The following is a 26,070-nucleotide window of genomic DNA, read 5'->3' on the forward strand; positions in this document are numbered from 1 at the left end:
TCCCCTTCCTCAGAATAGCTCCACTTGATCTGAACTTCCCATCTGTGGAATGGGCGTGCGCTCTGCAGTCTGGCTTCTTTCTCTCAATGTTCTGTGCTGAGACCCATCCATGCTGCCCTGGGCAGTGACGGCTTAGCTGGCGGTGTGGCCTGGTGGTGCGGGCCCCGCCCCTCATGCCTTCTCCTGCTGGGGGCGCTTGGGTTGTTTTCCCTTTGGGGCTGTAATGGAGAGTCCCTTCTATGGGCATTCGGGTACAAGTGTTTTTGCGAACGGGTGTCTGTCCCACGGTTCTCCGGAGCGGCCGTCCCAGCTCACAGTGTGGCCGCCCTTCTCCACGACCTCCTGGCTGTCCGTCCCTGGCCCTTTGCCTTTCCATACAGATTTTAGAATCAACTTGTCAGTGTCCACGAAACCAAGTGAGGGCTGTCCAAGTCCTGGCCCCCAGTGTGACGGTCTTTGGAGGCAGGGCTTTTAGGAGGTAATTAAGGTTAAAAGAGCTGGGAAGGCAGGGCTGCTGGCTTCAGCACAGGAAAAGCTCTCCCTCGCTTCCTTCCAGTCACCTTCCGGGCACTCCTGTCCCGTTGTGGACACCAGAAACCAAACCTGGATGGCCGAACGCTCCCCTTGGCCTTCCGAACTCCAGAACTGTGAGAACGCAAATCACGAGGGTCTCAGTCCCCAGTCTGGGGTCTCTGGTTTCGGCAGCGCTCCAGGCTAAGATGAGGTTCTGTGGATTTTCTACATTCGAAAACCGATCTTCTGGGAATAATGACTCCAGTTCTTTGCAAATCCTTTTCCTCGTCTATTTGCCACCCCCAGCCCCCCTCCCCGCACAATGTCCGGTATAAGTGTGGGAGCAGAAATCCGCCCCTAACTCCTGATCCCAGGAGGAAGCTTTCACTGTTTCACTAGTCACCGCGGCACTGCCTGTAGGTTCTTGTAAATGCACTTCACTTCGATGGAGTGAGCCCCCTTGCTGTGTAGCAGAAATATGGGCCTTGCCCAAGGAGGGGTCTGTTCTTTGCCCCGGGTCCTGGGAGGTGATCCTGAAACCCCTGGGCTGTCCTGCCTGCGGTGGCAAGTGTTGGAGAGGGGGTGCAGGGACCACACCGCAGAGCAGAATACAGGGAGGGGGCCTCGGGTCACTTGGTGTGGAAGCCCCAGGCGTGGGGCCCTCCTGGTCCGTGCCCCATGAACTTCTTCCCCTGCGGGAGTTTAATGGGCACACTTTCAGTAATAGACCACACTGTAAGCTTTCAACCGGTTCGGTGAGTCTTTGTACTGAATTATTGAACTGGGGGTCGTCCTGGCGGCCCCCAACTTGCAGCGCATGTCGGAAGTGAGGGTGACATTGTGCACTGCTCCTAACCTTGCACTTGTATATTTAGTTTGCTACGTGTCTTATCACGGATGTGGGCTCATGTCATCAGGTGATTCTTCTCCACCTATGGAGATTTTTCAGCTGTTTTTCTTCTTGCGTTTTATTAACGTCGGGAATTGTTTTGGTTGGTTTGGAACGTTAACCTTCTGTCCGCCGGAATGACCCTAACGTGGCTGTGATGGTCGTCTTCTCACAGGGCTGGAGTTGCTGACGTTTTGGTTGGAAGTTGACGAGGGCTCGGCCTGTGCTTCCTCCCTCTTGCCACCCCCACCCTTTCAAGCTTTAGCATCGGGGCGATGTCAGCCCTCTCGGTGGGAAGACTTCCTGATTCTCCAGAACGCTTCGTGTAAGATTGCTGCTACGTCTTCCATTGGGGTCCTCTTAATACATCCTAGTTCTCCTTGTCTTTAATTCTCATGCAGAAAATGAGTGCCGTTTTTAAACCTCTGACAATTCCAGTATCAGGATCACCCGTGAGTCTGTTAGTATTATGTGGGCGTTTTTGTTTGTTTTTTTTTTTTACCTTGTTTTTCCCTCATTTTTTGGTTTTGTGTCTAGCTCTGCCTGTTTTCATGTAACGCTGATCACGCTGGGTGAAAAAGAGTGGTGGCTCTGGATACCCTTACTCCAGAGATGTTGGATTTTTGCCCATCTGATAGCACGAACGGCATCTAGGGTAGTCGCATATGCTCGGCTCGTATTCTGAGGCCCAGCACCGGCCTCTTCACCAGTTAGGCACTGAACTGTGCCCACTTTCTATTGGTCCGTCCACCTTGCTTTCACGTGTGTTAAGGGGCGCGTGGCATATGGCTAGGAGCAAAATCTCCCCCTAGCTTTTCCACTGTTTGACAAAACGACATTTTAAATGTGTGCAGTCACACTGGTCACAGCCCATAGTCCCCCCACCCCAGGGCTGCCGTACTCTAAGTGGCCTCCCTACATCTCCCCTCTCCCCCTCCCAGATGCGTTCTCCACAGCGATGCTCTCCCGGCCCCCCTCAGAACCTGCCCCTCTTCTGCACAACCCTCCAGTGATCTCCAGCTCACCCCCTCCCTTCAACTCCCTTCCTCTCCAGCCCGGAATCCTTCCCTCTTCCATGCCCCCTTTTTCCCGGAGGCCCGTGTGCCTAGGGTGCCCACCTCACCTTGGCTTTTCCTGACAGCATGAGGGGCACCACACTCACAGCCACCCCCCCATCACGTGACACAGCAGACCCAGAAGGGCTTTTGCTGCCTGTAACTGCAGCCCTGGCCTGCACAAGAGCAATGTTGGTTGAATTAACAGTCAGGATTTGCTCCTCTATTTACCTTTTCCCCTGAGAAATTTTTTAAAAACCTCCCCTGCTTTGGACTTTCATGGTTTCACTTCTTACATGAAACCCGGGAAGTTCCTACAGTGACCTGGGCTGGGGGGGGGGGGTAGCTGCTGCCCCTTGCTGCTCCCCCCTCCTCCCACAGCTCTGACTCCCCCCAGCTTCCCCTCCTACCCTCCCATCGCCCCCCTCCAGCCCACAGCTCTGACTCCCCCCCTTCCCTCCCCTCCCAGCCCACAGCTCTGACTCCCCCCAGCTTCCACATCCTTCCTCTCCCATCCCCCCTCTAGGCCACAGCTCTGACTCCCCCCACCCTCTCCTCCCCTCCCCTTCCAGCCCACGGCTCTGACTCCTCCCACCCAACCCTCCCGTCCCCCCCTTCTCAGGCCCACTGCTCCGACTCCCCTCACCCTCCCCTCCAGTCCCAGTCTTCTCCCGCCACGCCCCGCCCCGAAGGCCCTGCGCCGGCGCGCTGGGGCCGCGCGCGGAGACCTGGGAGCGGACGGGGGCGGGGCGGCCAGGACGCGGGCCCCCAACGGCCAACGCGGCCGCGCGGGAACTCGCGCGCCGGGCCCCGCCCGCGGTTTGAACAGGAGGCCCCGCCCCCGCACTCGGCCAATCGGCGGGCGGGGCGGCCGGCGCCATGGCGACCCTTTGTGGGCGCGGAGAGGCCCCGCCCGGCCCCGCCCCGCCGGCCCCGCCCCGCCCCTCCCTCGGCGGCGGGCGCGGGCGCGGAAGGCGGCGGCCAGGTGAGCGTCTCGGCGCGGGCGGCGGGCTTTGTGCGGCGGCGGGCGGGCCTGGGCGCCCGGGGTGGGGGCTGCGGGCCCCCGGGGGGAGGCCGGGGTCGCGGGGGCGGGGAGGGGGCGCGACGCGGGCCGCCGGCTCCCCCCGCCCGTCCGCCCGGAGGGCCGTCCGCCACCTGGGAATCCCCCCTCGTGCCGGCTGCCCTGCGCTACTGGCGTCCGAAAGTACTGCCTGCGCCCCCCCCCCTCCCCGGCTCTCATCACGCTGCGGGCTTTTTAAGAGGGGAAGCGCGAAGCGGGGTCGGCGGGGCCGCTGGGGCGGTGCGGCCTCCGAGGGCAGCCCCCACTGCCTTCCTGCCTTGGACTTGGGAAGGGTCCGCGCGGGGAGCCCGGCCGACTTGAGTTTGCAGCCCTGGTCAGAGTCCCCGCGCTCCCCTCCTCGCCCTCGTCCGTGCTCATCTTTCGCCCCTTCCCCGGTGGTGCGGGATGCCCGCGCTCCTGGGTTTCCTCCTAGCCCGCCTTCCTCACGGAGTGAGTGGGTGGCTGGCCGCGCAGTGCTGGTGCCTCATCCCAAGTCCTCTGGGCAGCACGAGTTCCGCTAGTAATCTGATGCCCTTCCAGGATGGCCCAGCCGGGGCACCACGCTCTGGAGCCCTGGAGGGTAGCGAGGTCCGCCGCAGCAAGGGAGGGTCCACTTTCACTTCTTTTCCTTTGTTTCTGGGTTTGACTTGCTTGAGAAAGGAACGTTGGGGATATTTCGCAATGGCTTCTGCCCCCCCCGTTCTGTAGCAGACCCAGCTTCTCTTAAAGCTGGCAGGGGAGTTTCAAGGAGCTGATGGCGCCTGCCCCCTGTGCTATCCAGCTCTAGCTGCGTGGGCAGTGGAGGCGGGCATCGGGGAAGGGCGGGGTGGGATGTGGGAAGAGGAAGGTTCCCAGACCCCGGTTGGGAAACTCTTTTCAGTCGGCTCCTTGTGGCTGCCTGCGGTGGCACTCAGGTGTGTGGGGTGGTGCTGGGACTAGGAAAGGGATCAGAAACTCTTCCACTGGTCAAAGGCAAGCTCGAGTCCACCTCTCTGAAAGCCTGTTGTCTGCGAAATAGGATCGCCAGGAAAAGGTTACCAGGTTACCAGGTAACCACAGTTTGCCAGGAGATGCGCTGGTCCAAATCCAGGGTTTCCCAACTGTTTCCTCCTCTGGTGGCCTTTATGTCGCATGCACAGGACAGCAGGACCGAGCTAACTGTTGTTTTAAAACAAGAAAGAAATTGCCTGTTCACAAAATTAAGTTTGATGTCTTATAAACTTCCTGCATATAACTACTCTTTTATTTTCAAGTTTTGGCACGTTTTACAATTGAAGTTGAAGTTCAGAATAAAAAGTCAGTTATGACTTTTTTCTAGGTAGAATGGCAGGTTTTATCCTGGGAAGAGGGCTGGGAAGTTTTTTTTTCAGCTTGCTAATGGGACATACTCCATGTAGAGGGAATCTGTGTATCATTCCAAGTCGCAAAAGTCCCCGAAATTCACTTGTTAGTAATTGCTGAAGGAAAGTCTCGGACGGTGATGATGAACCCACGGCTGGACTCCCAAGCAGCGCTCCTCAGGACTTTGCTTGCTGTGTCGTCCCATTTTCCTCTGGTGAGGTATTTCAAAGACAGTCTGATCGTGTGCCAGAAACTGAGAGTTCATGTTGGTCTGCCGGAAAAACCTGAGTGCCATGAGCTGAAGGTCGTGGTGAAGGGTCAGGTCTGAGCAGGTCTCAGCAGTCTGTCCCCTGCTGCCCCAGCTCTTCTGCTCGGAGTCTGGGGATCTGCATTTTCCACCGGCCTCGAGATTGCTGGCCACACGTTGTGAGAGCAGCTGCAGGAGAGGCCGCTGGCCAGGAAGGGTGAGGGGTCCACCAGGCCAGGCTCCCCTTTGTCTTGGGGAGGGGGCCCTGATTGGGCGGACACAGGACCCCTCCCTGGCTCCACCTGCCACATGGAACCACTCTGTCGTCTTCAGTTTTTCTGTTGGTCACCCCTTGTTCTGGAGGCTGCTGTGCCTTGACCACGGGGTTGACACTGCTGGCCTGCTTGTCCATGGCTCAGGAGGGTTTGAGCAAAACACCATTGACCCTGAGGAGTTGATGGGGTGTGACTCAGCAGGACCTTCTGGCTGTCTGGAGTGGACGGAGGTGTGTAATACGGAGGTTTGTTCTGGAAACATGCTTGTTATCCAAAGCACCTGCATAGCAAAGCGAATTTCCCCATAAGAAATACCGGAAACTCAGATGATTCGTTGTACAACCCAAATATATTCATATAAAAATGGTTACGGTGCTGTAATACAACATAATAAAATGCAGATTACAAAGCTAAATTAACCTGCCCTTTGAAAACCCTCCTGGCTGGTGTGAGGGGCACAAGAGAGGAGGGTTGCTGTGTAGGATGACTTTTATCACTGACGGAATCACTGCTCTCTGTTGGCTCCATGGAATCTTCCGTGCAACTTCAATAAAGAACCTGCCCGATGACCTAGAATGAAGCAAAGCATTCCTGAGCTCCCTCTTGGATGGAAAAGCAAAGGACGGTCCAGAGGTGCTTTGAAGTGACAAAAATACACAAGTGCCAGTTGTGGGCACCTTCCAATGTCCTGAAAAGTCACTGATTTCTTCCAAACACCGTGGCCTGAGACCGAGCATCTGAGCATGGGAGATGATCACCCACAATCCCACAGCGAGTGAGCAAGAGAGAGAGAGAACTATTGGCTAGTTGTGATCATGTGACATCTGGCAACACGTACTGCTCATATCACAGGGCGCCGCTCGTGTATCAAGTTAAAATTTATTCGAAATGTTTACTGGTCTTGCAGAACAAGTTACTCGCGGTGCAAGGTTTCACTGTACTCTCTTGTTCGGAACTTAATGGTGAGTCAGGCTCTGCAGTTAGGACAGCCTGGGAAGTCTGGGGTCTCGTGTCCTGTGTTCAAAGGGTCAGGCGCCCCAGGCCATAGTCATGGGCTGCCCAAGAAGCTGGGCTTGGACCAGTCCAGCCGGGGGATCTGTGTGCTCACCTCCACTGCCTTCAGAACCATATTGTGTGCTGTGTCCCAGACACAAACGTAGAAGGGTGAGTCTCACCGGCCACCTTCTGGGCTCGGCCTGACGCATCGCCCTGACACAGGCTCTGGTGGCAGCCCAGTGGCTCTTGTGGTTGTATGTGCTGCCCTCGAAGTCCTTCTCAAGTCGCAAGTCTGCCAGCATTTTCTTGTACGGAGTATAACAAAACCTAACAGTTGCTCAGGATTTGGCCCATTTGAAGCCAGTAATTCGAGTGACTCTGAGCACATACTGGTCCCGGCATGCTGATCCAGACACTTAGTGATACACGGGAGGCAGTGTCTAAGATGGCTTGGATTCACATTAACGTAGCCTGCCCCCGTCAACTCGTTTACGTGTTTTTCTTTATCAAGCCATCGCTTAAGACGGTGAAATGAACAGTTATTACTTGTGCTGCTCAGTGAATCTGACGAATGCCATTCTCCTGTCTGGACAGGGTGCATTTCCGTCGTCCTGGAGAGTTCTGGATGATCCCATCTCCTCCACTGGCAGCCCCTCTGCTATTTGCACCTTAGGTTAGCTTTCCTTTTTCCAGAAGTTCATCTGAATGGAGTCGTATGGTACCTGTTTCTTTGGTCTTGCTTTGTGATTGGGCATAGCGTTTGAGGCCCGTCCTTGCTGTTGCGTAGACGAGTGTGGATTTTGTTGCTGGGGAGCGTTCTGTTGTCAGACACACCACAGTTTACCCATTCGACGTGCTTATTTTGAATCTGAAAATAATGTTTACGTCTGGGGTGGTGACACAGGGTAATGGCAGAGGCACGGAGGAGGAGCCGGGATAATGGGCAAGGTGGAGGGGAGCTTCCAGCGATTGTGAAAGGACCATACAGAAAAACCTGGTGGAGGGTGAACTGACTCAGCCTTCCCAGAGAGCGGCTGGATAACGTCCATCATGAGCCTTACAACTGCCCCTACCTTTTTAAGCCCTCGTAGAAACTCCGGAATCAAGTGCTACAAATACCAACATCCAGGGTTAGAGCCCAGCATCACTGTGAGCAGTGTGAATGTCAGGGAACAAGGCTCTGTTCTTCATAGCAACGCACAGCCGTCGGAGGTGATGGTAAACCTTTACACGACGTGGAAAATGTGACCAGCAGGAAAGCAGAACTCGCAACGAGCTCTCAGATGCACAGAGAAGAATGTGCTTAGGGCGATGCTAAGAACCTGCGTGACAACTGGTTCTGAGGGGCAGGGCCAGGGTGGTTTTTGTCTTGTTTTCTTCTTTTTTTTTTTTAACGTTTGTTTATTTTTGAGAGAGAGCATGAGCAGGGGAGGGGCAGAGAGAGGGACACAGCATCCAAAGCAGGCTCCAGGCTCCGAGCTGTCAGCACACGGCCAGATGCGGGGCTTGACCCACAGACGGTGAGATCATGACCTGAGCTAAAGTCGGACACTTAACTGACTGAGCTGCCCAGGCCCCCTGTCTTGTGCTTTCTGATACTCTCCTCAACTGTCGACAGTGAGCTGCGGAGACAAATGGAGGCACCCATGTGAGAAGAGCAAAAGCTGTTTACTGGACGCAGTTGCAGCCAGGGAGTGGGTCACTGCCTGGCTTGCAGCTACTCGGGTAGCTGCACTTGGCTACAGACGGCCGAGTGGCAGCACTGCCTCCTGGAACAGGGTTCCGGGGCCCGGTGGGCCTGCAGGCTGAGGGAGCAAGGAGCCCTGGTGGTTTTATGGGGAGCACGTTTGGCCTTTCTAGGAAGTGGGGACAAATATTAGGGAAGCCCTCAGTTATTGAAGTCCTTTCCTTGGGGCGACTGTGACAGAAGTCATTGGCTTCCTGGCCTGTCACTGGAGATAGAAGTCTGACTTCCTGGGCTGTGTTAGCCTTAAAAATAAGTCAGTTATTTTACCAGCAAAAATGGGTGTATTTGGGAATAACAGAGTAGCAGTTCCAGGTGTGAAAAATAGTAGAAGGAAACACCGTTTCAAATGGCATCCGGAGGTGGGCAGGGGAGCTCTCACAGTCACTGCCACTGCAGACCCAACAGGAAGAGATGCACCTTGCACACCGGTACTACCTATTAGTGTCCCAGCAGGAGAAAAGAAGGTTTCCTCCTCCCCCGGCAACCGCCCAGCCAATGAGAGATGGTTACAGCCCAGCCAATGAGAGGCCGTCCCAGCTCAGCCAATGAGAGATGGTCACAGCTCAGCCAATGAGAGGCCTCTATACTTCGAATTCCCAGTTTATTCCAATAGACTTTGTTTACAATAGCCCCATTCCCTAGCCTCTTCTCCCCACCCCCCCTTAAAAAAAAATACCAGTTGAAATTTTGTTATTCCCAAATACGCCCATCTTTTGCTGGTGAAATAACTAGCAGGTTTTTTGCTGTTGTTGTTTTTTGTTTGGTTGGTTTTGAGAAAGCGTGTGCAAGCAAGAGAAGGGCAGAGAGAGAGGGACTATTAGGCTACATGCCCAGCACAGAGCCTGACTTGGCTCAATCTCACGAGCGGAGCCAAGATCAAGAGTCAGACCTTTGGGACGCCTGGGTGGCTTAGTCGGTTGGGCATCTGACGTCGGGTCTGGTCATGATCTCACCGTTCGTGGGTTTGAGCCTCGCATCAGGCTCTGTGCTGAGAACTCAGAGCCTGCAGCCTGCTTCGGATTCTGTGTCTCCTGCTCTCTTTGCCTCTCCCCCGCTCACGCACGCTCTCTCAAAAATGAGTGAACATTAAAAAAGAGAGACCCTTAACTGGTTGAGCCACCCAGGTGTCCTGGAAGTTTTATTTTTAAAGTTAACAGGACAAGCAAGCTTTTTCGAAGCCATAGGCAGACCCAACAAAGGAGAGTGAGGAGGTAGTTTGGAGGAAAGGAGGAGGAGGAGAAAAGCAGGAGTTCAGGGTGGTGGCTTTCTCTTTGCCTGAGTGGCACGGGTGCTCAGGTCCTTGTGGGGGAGGCAGTGGGCTCATTTCCCTGCGGGGCCTATAACTGGCGATTCTTCCCGGGATCGGGCAGTGAGTGGTCCTGGCTCCCCCTTCCAGCCTCTCCGTTTTAGTGAGTTTGTCTTTGTTTTCTTAGCTGGTTGCTACAGGGAAGGGTTGGGGTCCTGGATGGATCTAGCAACCGTCCTCAGCATACGGTCTTTCGGAGCAGGCATGAATAAGGGCTCTCTCTGGGCGGTTCCTGCTGTGATGTGTGTCTAGCTCGGTCTGCGGCCGGCCGCTGTTGACCGTCCCGGTGAGGCTGGCCCCGAGTCCAGCCTGGGCGTGAGAGGCCCCTGCTGGACCGACAGCTCACAAACTTGTGTCTCGGGCTTGCAGAGGACCCCTGAGGAGAGGGAGGTGGGCCCCCAGGGAGCCGGGTGCTCGATGTGGCGCCTTGAGCTCTGCGAGCTGTGGGTCTCTGCTCCCGGCTGCCCCCGTAGTGGTGCTCACCCTTGCCGTGTAGGGCCAGCAGGAGAGGCAGCCCAGAGTCCTGGTGGTAGCTCGGGCCACTTGAGTGAGTTTTGTTGGGCCCTGAATCAAATCGGTTGTCATCCAGGTTTGGGATTTTAGAGTTGGTTGGAAAGAGGACTAAAAGCTAAACGTGGGGGGCGGGGGGCACCTGGCTGGCTCGCTTGGTTAAGCATCCGACTCTTGATTTCGGCTCAGGTCACGATCTCGCGGTTTGTGAGTTCGAGCCCCACTTCGCGCTCTGCGCTGACAGCACAGAGCCTGCTTGCAATTCTCTGTCTCCCCCTCTCTCTCTCTGCCCCCTCCCCTGCTCCCACTCCTCTCTTTCGAAGAAAAAAAAAGCCGAACAGATACAGTGGTTTGCCACAGAGGAACCGTGGACACTTAATTCTCCCCCCCCCCCCCCCGCCCCCTCACAGGTTATCTTGTAGTTTGACCTAATCTTACATTCATTCTCCGTGTACTCATCCATTCTAAGTAAGTGACTTTTACAAAAGTGATGAGAGAAAAAACTTGTGTAAAAGTTGTATTTGCCGCCACAACAGAAACCTTGACTCCTGTACCACCAGCAGTGAGTGAAACCTCTTTCGTGTGTTTTGGTGGTAAACGCTTTAATTCACTTGTTTACAAACCGCCGATTCAAGTAAGTGTGAGCCAGGTGCTGTGGTGGAAACGGTAGAGAGTTTCAGAGACTGTGGGTAAGTCCGACCTGTTTGCTGTTCTGGGAAAAGTAGTCTGGGGGTGGGGGGGTAAGCTAGGGTTACTTAGTGTTTTAGGCTTTTTATTTGGGAGTAACTGTAGACACACAGGCCCTCGGGGAGAAATGATCTGGAGGTGCACCTTCTCGCTGTTTAAAGAGGGTGCCGGGCGTGGCCGTGCTGCAGGTACCTAAGGACGCTCACGGAGGGGGGAAGGGGTGGCCGCGGCAGCCCCCGCCCGAACGCCCACCTTTGACGACTGCAGACTGAGTCGGGGCTGGGGGTGTCTGGGGGGGACTCTGGCACGTGCTAATCGGGGCCCGCCTCGCTCTCCGCAGGGCAGGATGTTCGCACGAGGGTTGAAGAGGAAGAGCGCGGAGGACGCGGAGGACGCGGACGGGGGCGTGGCGGGCGTTCCGGCCGCCCCCTCCTACACCCTGCAGCGGCAGTCGCTCTTGGACATGTCCCTCGTCAAGCTCCAGCTGTGCCACATGCTGGTCGAGCCCAACCTCTGCCGCTCGGTCCTCATAGCCAACACGGTCCGGCAGATCCAGGAAGAGATGACCCAGGACGGGACCTGGCGGGTGGTGGCGCCCCAGGCCGCAGGGCGGGCGCCCCTGGACCGCCTCGTCTCCACGGAGATCCTGTGCCGCTCGGGGCGGGAGCAGGAGGGCGAGGGAGACGGCCCCCTGCCAGACCCGGCCCCGGGACAGGCCCCGAGGCGCCCGCAGAGCAGCCCCTGGGGACTGGACGGCTCCCGGGAGGGCAGAGGAGGCTTTCAGAAGTCGCTGGATCACATATTTGAAACGCTGGAGAATAAAACCCCCGGGTCCGTGGAAGAGCTGTTTTCGGACGTGGACAGCTCCTACTACGACCTGGACGCGGTGCTGACCGGCATGGTGGGCGGCACCCCCTCCGGCCCCGGGCTCCCCGCCTTCGCCCCCGCGGCCGCCGCGTCCCCCAGTTCCACCTGCAGGTCGGATCTGGGCGAGCTGGAGCACGCGGTGGAGATCCTGGTGGAGACCTGAGAGGGCAGCCAGGCCCGGTGGGACTCGTGGCGGAGGGGCCCCTGCGGCCTCCGGGGCGCGTGGCCTGGGCGTCTGCGGGCTCGGCCCCTGGTGTGTCTGCGAGGAGGAGAACGTTCCGGAACAGCATCCCGTTGCCCTGTGCCCTCTGTCCTCCTCCAACGGGCTGGGCGGTTTCCTTCGGGCTAGCCATCCGAGCCGGCCTGACGCCCGCCGGCGCCCCGGGTGCCGGCCCCTCTGTCCTCCGTCCCGCCACAGCTCTGTGCAGGGCCCGTCCCCGGCTCGGTGTCCAGCCTTGTGTAATTTTAGATAGGTGACATTTTTTAAATTAAGTTTTATATGTTTGGGGCAATATTTTGTCTTAAGATCTATTTTTTAAACTTTTTATACTTTTTTTAGATTTTGTCAGCTATTCAAAGTATATTTTTCCTATAAACGTTTTCTGCTGCTACATTAGGAACCTATAACCTGAACAGTTGCAGTTGGTGTGTTTCATCGTTTAAGGTTTAAATAAGGACTTTGTTTTGGGTGGAACTTCGGGCAGCTCCGTGTAGCGCACGTGTGTCATGAATTTCCACTTCACGTCGGTGCGAACCTTCTCCGCGTCCTCGCCGGGCGGAGCAGTGCCTCTTAGTCTCCAGTGTCCTTATCGGCTCCTCTGCGCCGGCTGTGTCTTCGTTAGAATCACATGCGGATTCTGGGGGGTTTATTTATGCCTATTTATATGTAAGTGTTGGAGAAGGGCCCATCCTGTCCACCGGAGATCTCGGGGCGGGGTCTCAGGCGGTGCCTTCAGAGGATCCGACCCTCGCGGCCCCTCCCGTGCGGTGTTCCCAGCGCGACTGGGCTTCCCCTGTGCCCCGCCGCTGTCGAGAGTCCCCCGACCGGTGTGAACATTAAACAAGGGGAACCTCGCTCCAAGGGAGTCAGGAGGCCAGAAGGGGGCTTTCGCGCCGCACCTGCGGACGTCGAGAATTGCCGGTCACAGACCCTACAGAAGACCCCTCAACGGGAAGGAGTCAGTGCCAGCCCCCACGGGAAAAGATGCACATTTTCTCTCCCACCAGAAGCTGCCGGCCCGCGACCACTCAGCCAGAGAGAAGCCCTCGTCACCCTGGACCCCGCTTCTCTCCAGTGGACTTTGGTTCAGAGCAGCCCTCCCGGCTCCCTCCTTTCTCCGTGAGTGACGTTCCTCCCGTTGGTTGCTTGGGCTTGCCTGTGGTTCTCCCAGGTCGCAGTTCTGTTATTCCTGAATAAACCTAGTTTGCTGGTAAAATAACCGACGTTCATTTTAAGGTCGACACTGGCCACACTGGTGTGCACGGAGTCTGCCGCGTGCCGGGTGACACTAGTGCTGGGACAGAACCGTAAGGTTAAGTCAGGTTAAGTCCAGAACTAAGGAAGTCTGGACTCCTGCCATGTATGGCTTCTCAGTCCCGAGGGCAGTTGATGGTGGGGTTGGTGGGGCGGTGCCACTTAAGTGGGCTCTGGTGTACCGTGTCTGCACCCCTGAACCTGCCCTGGCCGCGGGGAGTGGCCAGACCTTCTGTATGGTTTTCACTAGTTTACAAGTAAGACTGCGCTCACCCTGTCCCACCCCTGCCCAGTTGCTGTTTCTCATGCTTTTTCTTCCTTACCCAGCCCTTAGCCAAAAACGTTTGTTTTCTCTCATGCGTAGGACCATTCTTTAATATCAGTCGTGTATACGTCACTTTATTAAAAAACTATCCAACAAACAAAATGGAAGTGTGTTTATTATCTGCTTCGTTATGCCACGGCATAATCCTTGAGTAGATCTTTTTCGGCTGGATTACCTATTTCGCTTGTGTTAATATGTGTTAGATACGAGGTGGAGCATTTTCACCTTGCTGAGCAGACAGGCTTCTGGTTCAGCACCCCTCCTCTCTCCCAGTTCCTGGGCAGGAGCAAGGGCAGCGCCCTTGGAGGAGCCAGTGGTGGGATGCGACATCCCACGGGTTGCTGTTTCCTTCCGATTTTGAAAGTACTTTTGCCTCGTGGAAAACAGTGTATGTGTTTTATAGCCAATAAACCTGAAGCAATGTGAAAGTTAGTAAGGGAACTTCGTTTAGAATGGAGTCAGGAGGCCAGCAGGGGGTGTTCTCACGGCCACCATTCCTTGCCCACTGCAGACCCAATGGGAAGAAATGCGCCTTGCTCGTGGATACTGTGTTACTCTCCCAGCAGGAGGAAGGAAGATTTCCTCCTCCCCTGGCAACAGCCCAGCCAATGAGAGACCGTCCCAGCTGAGCCCAGGAGAGATGGTCATAGCCCAGCAAATGAGAGACTGTCCCAGCTCAGCCAATGAGAAACCTCAATACTTCCCACTTTATACTTCCCAGTTTACTCCAATGGATTTTTTGCTTACAACAGTCCGTCCCACCTGCCACTCCTCTCTAAAATGGCATCCTTCCCATCGCGGGGTTTGCTTTTGGCTCTGGGGGAGAGCTTGCTTGCGTTGTACTGAAATTCTGTTATTCCCAGGTAGATCCATCTTTTGCTGATAAAATAACTGGCAGTTTTATTTTTAAGGTTAACTAGTATTTTGTGTCTTTATAGCATTTTTTTTTAACGTTTATTTTTGAGTGAGAGAGACAGTGAGCAGGGGAGGGGCAAGAGAGAGAGGGAGACAAACAATCCGAAGCAGGCTGCGGGCTCTGAGCTGTCAGCACAGAGCCCGACGTGGGGCTTGAACCCACAAACTGAGATCGTGACCTGAGCCGAAGTCAGACGTTCAACCTACTGAGCCACCCAGGCGCCCCTGTATCATTTCTTTATTTTTCGGTCTTGGTAGTAGTTGCAGTGTCTGTCTTCCCACTTTCGAAAGTGTAGCATTTTCTGAAAATGTGGACCATGGTGCGCTCCAGGGGAGGAGCCAAGCAGGGCCTTCGGGGCCCCCACCTCACTGACCGCTAACCCTGAACTCCCAGCTCTTCCCGGCACCCTTTTCCCCTTTGCTCTTCTGATGGTCTCCCAGGTGCCGCTCTCGTTCCAGAGGCTCCCTCCTGGTGCTTGGTGGCCTGGCTGTCCTGGGCAGGGCCAAGTGGGGGGGGGGGTGCTGGCCCTCGGTCATCCCAGTCATGCTGGTGGACACCCCGACTGCCCTAGAAGCACCTGAGCTTCTCCGCTGAGGACCAGAGGCAGGTGGCTGGTTGCCGAGGACGGACCTAATGTAAATGCAGGACTCCGGGCCTGTAAGCGCCAGTGCGGACATGGTCACGTGCAGAAGGAAGGTGTGGGGACCGCAGCACGCTCAGGCTGCTGTGTTCACCCCACCTGTCCGTGCAGCTCTGCGCTCTGGGTCAGGGAGGTCGTCATCAGCACCAAGACACTGGATGCTGGACAGCCCATCCTCCCAGGGAGAGCAGGAAAACAAGGAGAGGAGCCTGGGTCCACAGTGGCCCCCAGCAGCTGCCGGGCACCCTGAGTCAGTGGCCTGTGGCCTGACGCGCCCTCATGAAGGGGGTGCCTCTTGACCCTGTGTCCCAGGATTCACCTACCCCAAGGTCAGGGGTGGGGCAATATCAGGGGCCTGGCCTAGTTCTGTAGCAGGAGCCTGTGTGCCCAAAGCCCAGGCCTCATGGTGAGGACGGAGACGTGGGTGAGCTCCCTGCCCCATGGCCATGCTGTGGGGGCCGCCCAGTGGGTACGGGGGTCACCCTGGTGAGCGTGCACACGTGTGCATGCACGTGTGTGTGTGTGTGCACGTGTGTGTGCCTGTTGGTCGAGGCACACAGTGGGTGATTCCCTGGGGGTGGCTTGGGGTTTGCTTTTCTGTCCTGGACTGTTGTTCGTGTCCCCCAGATTCATATGTTGAAGCCTAACCCCCGGTGTGATGGCGTCAGGAGGGGCCTCTGGGAGGTGCTTTCCCGCTGCCCCCCCCCCCCGCCCTGGAGGCGCACGGTGAAGGGGTGAAGTCGGCTGGCCGTGAACCAGGGCAGCCCCGCGGGTCTCCAGCCTCCAGCCCTGCCGGAAGGAACTGTTCTAGCGCCCGAGCCGCTGAGACGCAGCTGAGACACGGTGTCACCCCTGGCGCCTGCCCGTCCCGTAGGACACCTCCCGCCCGTCTGGTCCCCGTGTCGCGGAAGCCGCCTGCATCCTGCGCTCGGGGCCCAGAGCCCGGGCCTCGGCCCCCTGTCTTCCTTCGTGCGGACAGCACGCTCTGGGGGGCCCGGCGACGGGAGGGGCCTGAGGGGGGCCACGGGAGTCTCAGAGGAAGCGGAGGAAGGCCTTCCTGGAGGACAGGACGCACCCTCGAGTCGGGGGGCCGGCGGCCTCTGTGCCTGTTGCCAGTGGCGACCGGTTGCCACCTTCGTTCTCTGCTTTTTCCTCAAAGACTCTTAGAGCAGATGTGAGATGTTGAGACATCTTGCCGGTGAGTACATCCTAGACCTCAGAACCGCAACCCCGTGTGGCGGTGAGGAGACAGACACTAATTCCTCCACACCGGCCCCCGCAACGCGGAGCTCCGTCACTGGGGTGCCGCATGCACCTGAACTGCGGGGACCGATTGGTGGCGGTTCGCGCGGGAAGGGACCGGCGCCGCTCTGCCCGGCTCGGGTCCGGCAGTGGAGCACGGGGTCGGAGAGGGTCTGTCCTGCTGGCTGGCGGGGGGGGGAGGGGGGGGTTGCCGGTCACCTCCTGTGTGTCCGTGTCGAGCACGGGCCTTGGCTCCAGTCGTCGCCGCTCCCCGTTTGGGTGGCTTCTGCTGCCATGTCCGTTCCTTGAGCCCACAGCTCTCTCTCCGGCACTTTGACGTGACAGCCTGGCCGGTGGCTCTTACGCTGGCCTCGTTCCCTGATGCGCGCGCGCACGATGGCCGTCCCCTCCAAGCTGTCCCTCCCGCCGCCCCGTTTGGGTGCCGCACCTCCGTCCTCATTCAGTTTAACCTGAGGAGCCCGCCCGCGTCCTCCCTGCGGGAAAGTTCTTGGCCATTAAATCCTCGAATATATCTCCCCTTTGGCTCTGGCTCCTGGTCCGCCCCGCAGACCCCGGACACTCCGTTCTGTCTTCCTCCCCACTGTGGTCTGCGTCCTGCCCGGATGTTTCCCGGTGACCCGTCTTCGCTGGGCCCTCCTGCAGAAGGACTCACCCTCGAGGTCACGGCCTTCGTTTCTGGCATCTCCATTCTTCCGTTTGATCATTTCCACGTCTTTCGCGTGTGGCCCGCTTTTCCGCCGGATCCCCGCCTCTTCTTATTTTCCGGTCTTTGGCTTTGCCCGCCTGGGCCCTCTCTGCTTCTGCTCCCGTTGACTGGGGATCACGGTTTTGTTGCATTTGGATCGTCTTCCGAGGTTTTCCCCAGTGCCGGGCGTTTGGATGAGGGGAGCAGAGACTGGAATGTCTCATAGCCCGACAGGTTCCTGGCGGGGCGTGTCCTCCTCACCTGCCGTTCGGCTGGGTCTGGGCCCCGTGGCAGCTCGGTGAGTGTCGCCCGGGCCTCGAGGTGGCAACAGGGCAGCACCGGTGAGGCGCTGGCCGTCAGCCTGTTTCCGAGCCGGGCCGCCATGACCTCAGATCACCGGACGCTCTCTCTGCCCCCGTCCCAGGTCCATCCACCCCGCTGCTCTTCCTGGCCCTGGTGGACCACCCTCGCCCAGGGCAAGGGCCCGGCCCCGCCACTCCTCCCAGAGGGGGCTCTCGGTTTCCGGCCCCCACTTCTGAGAGGCTGGCTTCTACTTGGGGGTTTTCTGCAGGCTGTCCCCCCCCCCCCTTACACCCACTCTTAACCATTGCGAGCCCTCCGCGAGGGCTGAGCCGCAGACCTACTGGGTGCTGGCCCTCGAGACCCCAGACTCCGCCAGCAGGCCGGGTCAGCCACCCCAGGGTCCTGCCCCGCCCCTGGGGGCACCCAATTTAATTAACGTAGGTTCCTGTGTGTCCTCGGCTCTGTGATTATTTTGAACCCTGACTGTGTAGCTAACGGGGCATGTTCTGGTCAGGGTGACAGTGGCAGCCTCTTGGGATGGGTGTCCCTGAGTCAGGGGACCGGTCCGCACTGACCCTCCCGGCTCACCAGGCCCCCAGCTTGAGCAGACTGGCCAGACATCAGGACAGGGAACCAGAGCCAAACTTGGTGTCCGCTTGCACGCGGACCGAGGGACAGGGACAGCCGTCCCTCTGGCTCGGGGAGCCGGACGCTGGGCTGGCTGGGGCTCGGGGCGGTCACTTTTCTGAGGTCTGTGAGGCGCTGGCTTACCGGCAGTGGGGCGGGGGGCAGCCATGGGGGGTTCAGTGCCCGCGTCTGAGAGGGACTCTGGGTGGCAGGAGGCAGGACACAGAATGGCCTATTTTAGCTTCAGGTCTGACTTTAACCAGAGGCTGGAGATGACGGCAAGGCCCCAGGAGGCCCCAAGGTGGTTCTGCCCTTTGGTGAAAGCAGTGTGAGAACACTTGTGCCTTTTTCTGGCTGAAAATAAAAAATCAGGGCAGATTCCCAGACATATGGCACTAAAAAGAAACAAAACTGTTACCCCTTAACATGAACCTCAAAACCACATGCAGTCTGGCGGAGGGTGGCCAAGGACCCACTGTGCTGGTCCTCCCTGTGACAGGTGACATCTGCCGGTCAGTGTGTCCCCACGGCGTCACTCTTTGGGTCTGACACCTGGGTTGACGGAGCTGGCATCTGAGGCCAGCCCCCTGTTGTGGTCTCCCGGCCACAAGTGTGGCCTTGGAGGGACAGAAAGGTCCTCTCTGCCAGCCTGGGGTCCCCAGGCCTCTGCAGAGGGACGGGGCCGGGGCTTCCGGGCAGGCACAGGCTGAGATGACAGGACTCTGGCAACAGACCCACACAGCAGATGAATCAGCGAGAACATGGGCTTATCCAGGCCATTTTATTTGATAAAATTTTACAAAACTCAGCGCCTCTGCCAGATCCAGAGAACGCTCGCTTGCTCGGGGTTGGAGAGGAGGGCCGACGTAGAGAGAGGCCGCTGGATGGCAGTAGTCCAGGTGAGCACTCACGGGGCTCTGGGGAGACCATGGCTTGGCTTTCCTGCCGCGTGGGCCCTGCCCAAGGTGCGCCCGAAACACACTCAGGGCTTCCTGGGCGCCGGGACGGCTGTCTCCTGGTGACACCCCCCCACCGAGAGCCAGGCCACCCCGGTGCGCCCCCCGCAGTGCTACGCCGGCAGCCAGACCTGGGGTCCCTCACCAGGCAGAGGACCCCCAGTGCCACCCAGGTTCATGTGAGGCTGGGGCGGAGCTCCTGGGGGGCGCAGGGCGCCTCCTTCCTGTTGGGGACAGCTCTGCAGAAGGACATACTCCTGAAGCGGTCAGACCCCAGCGTGCGCCAGTAGGCGCGGGAGTGGTTTGCACAGGGATCCCAGGAAACCGACTTGGGGTTTGAGAAACTCCCCCACAAAATAGTTCTGGTTTCCAGTAGCAAACCGAGCCAGTAAGAAAATGCAAACTTTCTCATAAAAATACCAAGGACTCCCATCTTAGCAAACGTTACTATTAAACAAGGTCATTTTTAGGTTACGTGGACTGAAAATCTTCTTTTTCCGTGGAACTGGGATGTACGGGCCGCTGCTGCGTAAGGGGGTCTTCAGAAAGAGGCTCCACGCAGTCAGGCTCCCCTGTCTGCCGCCGGAGGGCCCCGAGAGCTGGCGTGGGAGGAGGGGCACGGTCAGGGTGTGGAAGGGCCAGCGGACGCGCTGTCCCGGGGGCCGGCCTGCTGCGCCCCGCCCCGCGGGGCGTTCTCTCCCGTCCTCACCCGGTCAACGTGAACGCGCACGGGACGCCGCCGACAGCTCCCCGGCTTCCCGCAGAGCAAATGGGGCACCACGCCGGGAGGACGGCCGGGCTGTGTGCCGGGGCCAGGGCCACATGGGGCCTCCTCGACCCGAGCGATAATACGACCCCAGCCCGTGGCCCCCCCCCCAAGCAGCCATGGGCCCGTTTCCTACGAGGGGTCACAAGGCCCTTGTGCTGTGTGTCGGGCCCTTCCCGCCCGTTTCCCGCAGCGTCTGTGAACCTCCCCTTGCACCTGCTGCGGACGTGCGGGCTACTGTGAGCGGTGCCGCTGCGGAAGCTTCTATGTCTTGCTGCCGTAAGATGGTCCCTGCCTCCTGCCCTGTGGCATTTTCCAAAGAGCAGGTCGACCAGCGTGCTTGGGCGTTGCTGCAGATGGCCCGTGCGACCAGGCGACAGCGCCCTCTCCCGCGCTCCATCCTGCCCTCCCAGCGTCCGCGCAGCAGCCCGACCCTCCCCGGCACGCACTGTCCCCCGTGTGCCGCTGCCCGCCTGGGGCCGGGGGCCTGCCGAGCTGACCCCACCGGTGCCCCAGCTCTTGGTACCGGGAGGAGAGCAGCGGCGCCCTCACTCCCAGGAAAGGCTTAGCCCCGCCCCCCCCACCGCTTGGCCGCGCCCCCCTCCCCCCTCCCCCCAACCCGTCGCCCAGTGGAGCCTGGCAGTCCTGTGGTTTCCCTGCGGCCACCCGCCGCCCTCCAGTTCCCCCGGGAGACCTGCCCCCACCGGCCGCACCTGCCCAGACTGTGGGAACGCGCCTTTCTCACGAGCCTGCGGCACTTAGGTGGGAAGTGCCAACACACACCCACGCGGCCAGCACGGCCCACGGCCTGTCCAGGGGGCCGGCTCACCTGGGTGTGGACCAGGGCCCCGCAGGGCTGCGCACAGACGGTGCGCACACCTAGTTCTTCAGGCTCTTGGAGGTCGGAACGTTCTGGAACGTGACCCAGGTCTCCAGAAAGGTCCTGGTGAGGCAAACCAGTGTCAGCCAGCGAGAAGGAAGCTAAAAGGCCACTTTGCTCTTTCTCTTTGGTAACTCAGAGCCCTCTGGCACAGTGCACTGGAATACTGCCACATGGTGACTTGGTCCCCATCCTGCTGGCACCCGGCCCAGGGCCACCCTGTCCCCCCAGGACTGCAGGGCCCCTCCACCTCCTCAAGTCAAGTCTTTCGCCACCTCCAGGGTGAGCCCCCAGCCCTGGAGCTGTCCCACCTCGGAGCCTCCGGTTCAGGAGGCCGCCCCCCTCCCCGGCTTCCTGGCCGCTTTCCTCGCACGAACACAGCCCCAGGGTGGCCTCGGGGCCCCTCGCTTCCCTCCTGGCCGGCCCCACGAGGCCCCTCGGCCAGGACAGCCTCGGGTCCCAAGGCCCTGTCTTCGCTGAGGCCTGCGAGCCCCTTTTAGGTTTCCTGCGTTTGAACATTTTCATAACACGTAAAAACGGAAAAGCGTCTCTGCCCAGTCCGTTGCCAAAAGATCGGTCTTGCTGCGATTTGCGTCTCGGCTCACTCGCAGCCGGCCCTCCCGCTGCAGCCCAGGCCTCGCCAGCCTCTCCCCTGCCACCCCTCCGCTCCAGCTTTGCTGGCTCCCAGCTCAGGTGCGAGGGCCCCACCTGGTGGCTAACCTCACACCTCTGCCTGCTGTGCTCAGGCCGCAGCTCCAGCCCCCTCCTCCACCCTCTCCTCCTCAAGGGGAGCCCCCCCCCCACCCGCCTGCCGCCCCCCCACCACGCTGTGTGTGTCATCGCCTTCTGCCACAGCCCCTCCTCACTGCGCGGCGAGGGCTGGGCCGCGCGGGGACATCCGTCAGCCTGGCGCAGGGCAGGTGCCTAATGCCGAAGAACTGACCCACCTCGCCCCTTCCCTGCCTGGGTTCCACACTCCCCCCACCGTGCTGGAAACCAGTGAGTCTTCTCTCCCACCTGCTGTTTCCTGGCGACAAGGTCCCCTACCCCCCCCGGCCGTGGCCTCAGGATGGCCTGCCAGGTCGCTGCGGAGCCCAGCCGCACCCCCGGAGTCACAGCTACACCCGCATCACCTTCCGGGCAGCGTCCATTCCGAGAACGAGCAGCAAGTTCTCCTGAAACCGGGACTCGCTCCAGAGCCATCGGGAAGTGGATGTGCTATCTGTGTCCTGAAGAGCTCCCCAGAGCCTCCTGGACTCAGAACTGGAAAAGAAATGCATTAATTAAATTAATTGAAAGGTAACAAGAAAGCCTTCAGAGGAAAAGCAAAGACGGGCAGTGGACCTTTGAAAATCCTGAGAGCAGAGTGTCCCCTGCAGAAACACCAGGCCGTGTCACCGGGCATTTATTCAGCCAACACCTGCTACCCCGGGGACACCCGGCACGCCTTCCCTCCTCTCCTGCTTTATTTCTCCCCTGAGAGCACACCCCTGGTGCTGCCTGACTTCTCGTCACGACTCAGTGTCTCCTCCAAGCGGTGGAAGCTCCTAGAGCCCGGTGCTCCTCTGGTTTTGTTCCTCAGCAGCTGGGGGACCGCGAGCGGCACTGGGTGCCACAGAGACACTCGAAAACCAGGGGCAGAGCGACGCTCAGAGGATGAACCCCTGGGTGTCTCTCACGCACCGTCCACGGTCACGAGCCATCCCCCCACCACGTGCCGTCCACGTGGCGACGGCGTTTCCGCCTGCACGGTCAGCACTCCGGACCCTGGGGAGCACAGCAGCGCCTGGGGGGAGTTCGAAGGTCACCCAGGAGGCCCCTGTGCTCACGGCCCAGGCCCCCGTCCTTTCCGCACCCCCAGCATGTGCAGGGAGGCATCAGGAGCTGGCACTCGCCGGCCCGCCTTGCCCCGGGTGAGCTGATGGGGATGGAGGGGGCCACACGTGGGTCTGAGAGAAGGGACCGTGGCCAGAGCATCAACCCACATGCCCCTCTGTCCGGGAGGGCCCCATGGCCGCAAGGTTGTGGGGACTTCAGGAGAGACGGGCTCCCGATAAAGGTCCACTTTATCAACCAGAAGCATAAACTCAGAGTTGCCATGAGAAATGTCAGCTGCAATTTAAGTTCATTACCACAGTGTGTGTCCAGGTCCACAGCCAGGTTTTCCCTCACTGCTCATTTCTAAGATGCGGTCTAAGGGGGAGACACCTTCAGTTGCCTGCTGGACTGGTACTTCCTGAAAAGCAAACCTGAAAACATCCTCATAGCTGAGAATGAGCTGAAAAGAAGAGAGAAACACATGGACGTTAGAAGAGATACATTACAGGGTGCCCGGGTGGCTCAGTCGGTTAAGTATCTGACTTTAGCTCAGGTCATGATCTCACGGATCATGAGTTCGAGTCCCACATCGATTCCACACTGATGGTGCAGAGTCTGCTTGGAATTCTCTCTCTCTGCCCCTTCCGTGTTCTCTCTCTAAAAAATAAATTAACAACAACAACAAAAAAAAGACTAGAAAAAATACATTACATCACCTTATACCAAATACATAATTTTGGCGTAAATGAAACGTGTAACGATTGTACCATTACTGTTACCAAAACAGGACACGCTTGTTCCCATGGGGTGTGGGACAGCAAGATTAGGGCACAACACTCAAGCTTCGTCAGACACGTGAGAAAGAGGCACTCATAAAAATGTGTTTCCCGCATGTTAACTGGCTGGGAAATCTACCCGCACGACAGTAATGTGGCATTTCCTGGGAGATGATCTGAGGTTGGAAAGGTCAGGGCGTGAAGCCCTGAAATGAGGGCTGTCTGAAATCCGGCAGGAAGTGACAGGTGTGCACGCTGGGAGGCTGGGGGCGAGGGCGGGGGTGCAAGCCGACAGGGCCGGGAACCCAGAGAGCTGTTGGAGATGTGCGTGCGCACGGTGTATATACTGAGGTCAGTGGGGTGGTTTTCTGCATTCACCTAGCGTCTCCTGCAAAGTTCACACTATCCTCAGATTGTTCCCTGACCTATTAATCACGCTGGAACACAAGTCCTGTTTCCAACACAAGTGGTGAGCAGAGCGGGCCCCATGCACAAAGGGGCCCGTCAGGGGCTGGGGAGAGCCCAGCTGCTCGGGAAACACACAGCTCGTCCCCAGAACCAGTGGAACCTTTCCTCTGGTCCCTTCTTCATCTTACTCCCTCTGTTCTCGTGGAATCCAGGGTTAGCCCTTGGGAAGAGACTGTAGAGGAAGAGAAGCCAGGGGAGGAAGAGGAAAACAAGAAAAAGCCGCATGAGATGCAGTCACAGAAAAGGTAGACCTGGTGGTCAGGTCGGGAAGGGCAGAGCAGGGCGCCCAGGGGATGAGGCCTGGGCTCTCCGGGCCATCCCCAGCACCGGATCGTCACACAGACTGCAAATGACCCTTGGTGATGCTGTCTAAACAGGCAGACTGACAGCCGAGACAAAAAAACTCTCTCCCAAGTGCCCGACCTGAGGCCAGGAAAGCACAGCCGGGTTGAGGGCAGCCGGATGTTGGAGGCCTAAGGAGGGGACGGTGGGCACACGGATCGTAGAGGCCTCAGGAGGGGGGAGGCAAGACGAGGCCGATGTGCCCGACCCCGGACGGGTGGGCACAGAAAGCGGCCCAGTTCCCGAGTCCCCCCAGGCGCGGTCCCCTTCTGCAGCCTCGTTCCTTCCCTGTGTCAGGAGGCCAGCCAGCCAAGGACGAAGGCCAAGAGAGAAACAGGCCTCCTGCCTGGCCAGCCCACTGAAGCTGGAGGCCGGCGGCGTGTAGAGCGCTCGCTGTGCCACACGGCGGCGGCGGACACGGGGACTGGCAGAAATACCTCGGAGGCGGAGGTGCCGGGGGTCCCGGCCGCCCCAGGCCCGCCCCGCTGAGGCTGGCCAGAACCCCGCTCCTTTGGAGTGGAGGCCGCGCTCTGCAGCCCGCGTCCCGCGTGTCTGTCCGGGAGTTCAAAGGGTTGGGAGAAGTGTGGAGACTTGGCTGAAGATTCCTGAAAGCCTTCGAACTCCCCCCAGGCGCTGCTGTGCTCCCCAGGGTCCGGAGTGCTGACCGTGCAGGCGGAAACGCCGTCGCCGCCCCCGGAGGTCCTGGGGGCGCTCCTCACGCACTGCGCCCCCGCTCCTCTCCGCCTCCCGGGCGCGGGGCTGGCCCCGCTGTCTCTAGAAGCCCGGTAGAGGGACACCTCGCCCGCTCCCTCGTTGCCCGCGCGCGGAGACCCGCAGACAGGGGGCGCGTGACCGGGCCCTGCCCCCCGCCGCCGCTGGCCCTGCATTTCGGCGCCGCCGGGCCCGCATAGACGCCGCGGGGAGACACCCACACCGCCGTGCCGGGGCTGCCCAGCGCTGCACCGGGCGGGGGCCGGGGGCCGCCGGGGCCTCCTCGGCAGCGCGGGAGGCCTGCTGTGTGGCCAGCGTCGCTGTGGGACCGACACAAGCCGCCCGGGGGCAGGGGCCGAAGCCGCGGCCCGGCTTCCTCCTGCACGCGCCCGGGCGGCCGGTCCAGCGCAGCGGCGTGTCCCGGAGCACAGGAGTCCCCGAGAGCGGGGGCGGCGCGGGGCCCTGGGTCCCCGCGAGGGTCCGGCCTGCAGCCCACCTCGGCCGCTCCGCCGCCTCTGCCTGCGCGCGCGGCGGCCGTCCGTCGTCCCCACGCCTGCCCGTTGCCCGGCAACGGAACGCGCCAGCCCCCGCGCCGGGCGCCCGCCGCCGTGACGTCACCGCCCCGCCTGGCCGCCGCTGCGCCTGCGCCGTGTCCGCCCGGCCCCTGGCCTCCCACGAGGAGGGTCCTCGGTTCAGTTGGAGCGGCACGGCGTCTCTGGTGCCCCCGATTCCGGACCCGCGGGGGTGCCGTCTCCACCGCCCGGCCGACCCCCGAATCCCAGAGCCTAGCTCCCCCAGCGTGAGGGCGCGTGGGGATCCGCCGCCTGCGGGCCGGAGGAGCGACGCCATCACCGGGCACAGCAGGCCCAGTGTGGGGCCTGGACAGCCTGCCCCTCCTGCTGCCTCCCGCCCCGGGGCAGGGGCACCGAGGGGCCAGCTTGGCCCTCCCGCCAGCCCCTCCCAGGCAGGCCAGGCCAGTCCCCATCTGACCCCACCCCAGGCTCATGACACCCACCTTGGTGAGTCAGCTTGACTCCAGCCTCCCCAGCGCCATCATCAGATGCCTGAGCCTCACCGCGCTCCCCAGTCCCCCCGCCCCCCCACGTTTCTCCACCCTGTGACCTCCTTGGGCCCTGTCCTGTTTGCATGAGTCGCCCGCTCTCCCTGGTCCTTCCCAGCCTAGCTATTGAAGTTTTAATTCTGAAAATTACCAGATGAGATCATACCTGACCTCTGGGCTGCAGCCTCCTGTCCCCTCCCTTCCCCTGAGCCAGCAATGCAGTGTGCATGCGATGCAGTCAGACTGCCCAGCTCTGGACAGACACCTACCTGATGACCCTGCGGGAACGTGACCAGATGCCAGCTCTTCTGCCTCGACGTCACCCCGGGGACAATGTTGATCCCAGGCACTCCTGCCGTGTACCCACTGCGTGGACCCCCCTCATCCGTTGTCCTTGCCGTGCTCGTAGTCCAGGCAACTGGAGAGGGATAGGAGAAGTGGTGCCGTCGTGTACAGGTGGGGAAACTGAGGCCCAGGCCCAAAGGCCTGAGTGAGAAGTGTTGCTGGGGCTGGGACCAGCTCTTCTAAGCTCAGCAGTTTCCCGCACCCTGTGTGGACCTCAGTGAA

At 59.6% G+C, this 26,070-nt stretch overlaps 2 protein-coding genes across 4 annotated transcripts; one reads left to right on the forward strand and one right to left on the reverse strand.

Moving 5' to 3' along the window:
* The first annotated feature begins 3,319 nt into the window (after positions 1 to 3,319).
* Positions 3,320 to 13,394, forward strand: CDCA4 (cell division cycle associated 4). The gene is made up of 2 exons (XM_086708602.1): positions 3,320 to 3,442; positions 10,967 to 13,394. Exon 2 carries the CDS (start codon positions 10,973 to 10,975, stop codon positions 11,654 to 11,656), a length of 684 nt encoding a protein of 227 aa, XP_086564728.1. The 5' UTR covers positions 3,320 to 3,442; positions 10,967 to 10,972; the 3' UTR covers positions 11,657 to 13,394.
* A 5,082-nt stretch (positions 13,395 to 18,476) lies between these two features.
* Positions 18,477 to 25,466, reverse strand: CLBA1 (clathrin binding box of aftiphilin containing 1). 3 transcript variants are annotated; one of them, XM_086708632.1, is made up of 5 exons: positions 24,940 to 25,466; positions 22,461 to 22,606; positions 21,462 to 21,591; positions 20,278 to 20,391; positions 18,477 to 19,281 (listed from the first exon to the last, which is right to left on the reverse strand). In XM_086708632.1, the coding sequence occupies exons 1-5, from the start codon at positions 25,447 to 25,449 to the stop codon at positions 19,117 to 19,119; spliced, it is 1,065 nt and encodes a 354-aa protein (XP_086564758.1). In that variant the 5' UTR covers positions 25,450 to 25,466; the 3' UTR covers positions 18,477 to 19,116. The 3 variants fall into 3 exon arrangements, with proteins under 3 accessions (XP_086564758.1, XP_086564760.1, XP_086564759.1); XM_086708634.1 differs by lacking the exon at positions 24,940 to 25,466 and adding an exon at positions 24,398 to 24,933; XM_086708633.1 differs by lacking the exon at positions 24,940 to 25,466 and adding an exon at positions 24,170 to 24,933.
* Between the last annotated feature and the right edge of the window lie 604 nt (positions 25,467 to 26,070).

This window comes from Puma concolor, chromosome B3 (genome assembly GCF_028749965.1).
Source record: "Puma concolor isolate L17-30 chromosome B3, mPumCon1.1.hap2, whole genome shotgun sequence".
NCBI lineage: Eukaryota > Metazoa > Chordata > Mammalia > Carnivora > Felidae > Puma > Puma concolor.

Excerpts from the sequence above, each read along its gene's own strand:
- CDCA4 (XM_086708602.1), top strand. The coding sequence starts at position 10,973 with ATGTTCGCACGAGGGTTGAAGAGGAAGAGCGCGGAGGACGCGGAGGAC.
- CLBA1 (XM_086708632.1), bottom strand. The coding sequence starts at position 25,449 with ATGAGCCTGGGGTGGGGTCAGATGGGGACTGGCCTGGCCTGCCTGGGA. Across the intron at positions 22,607-24,939 it reads GAGGCGGCGGAGCGGCCGAG|CTCATTCTCAGCTATGAGGA; the intron begins GTGGGCTGCAGG and ends TCTTCTTTTCAG. Across the intron at positions 21,592-22,460 it reads GGACCTGGACACACACTGTG|TTCTGAGTCCAGGAGGCTCT; the intron begins GTAATGAACTTA and ends TTTCTTTTCCAG.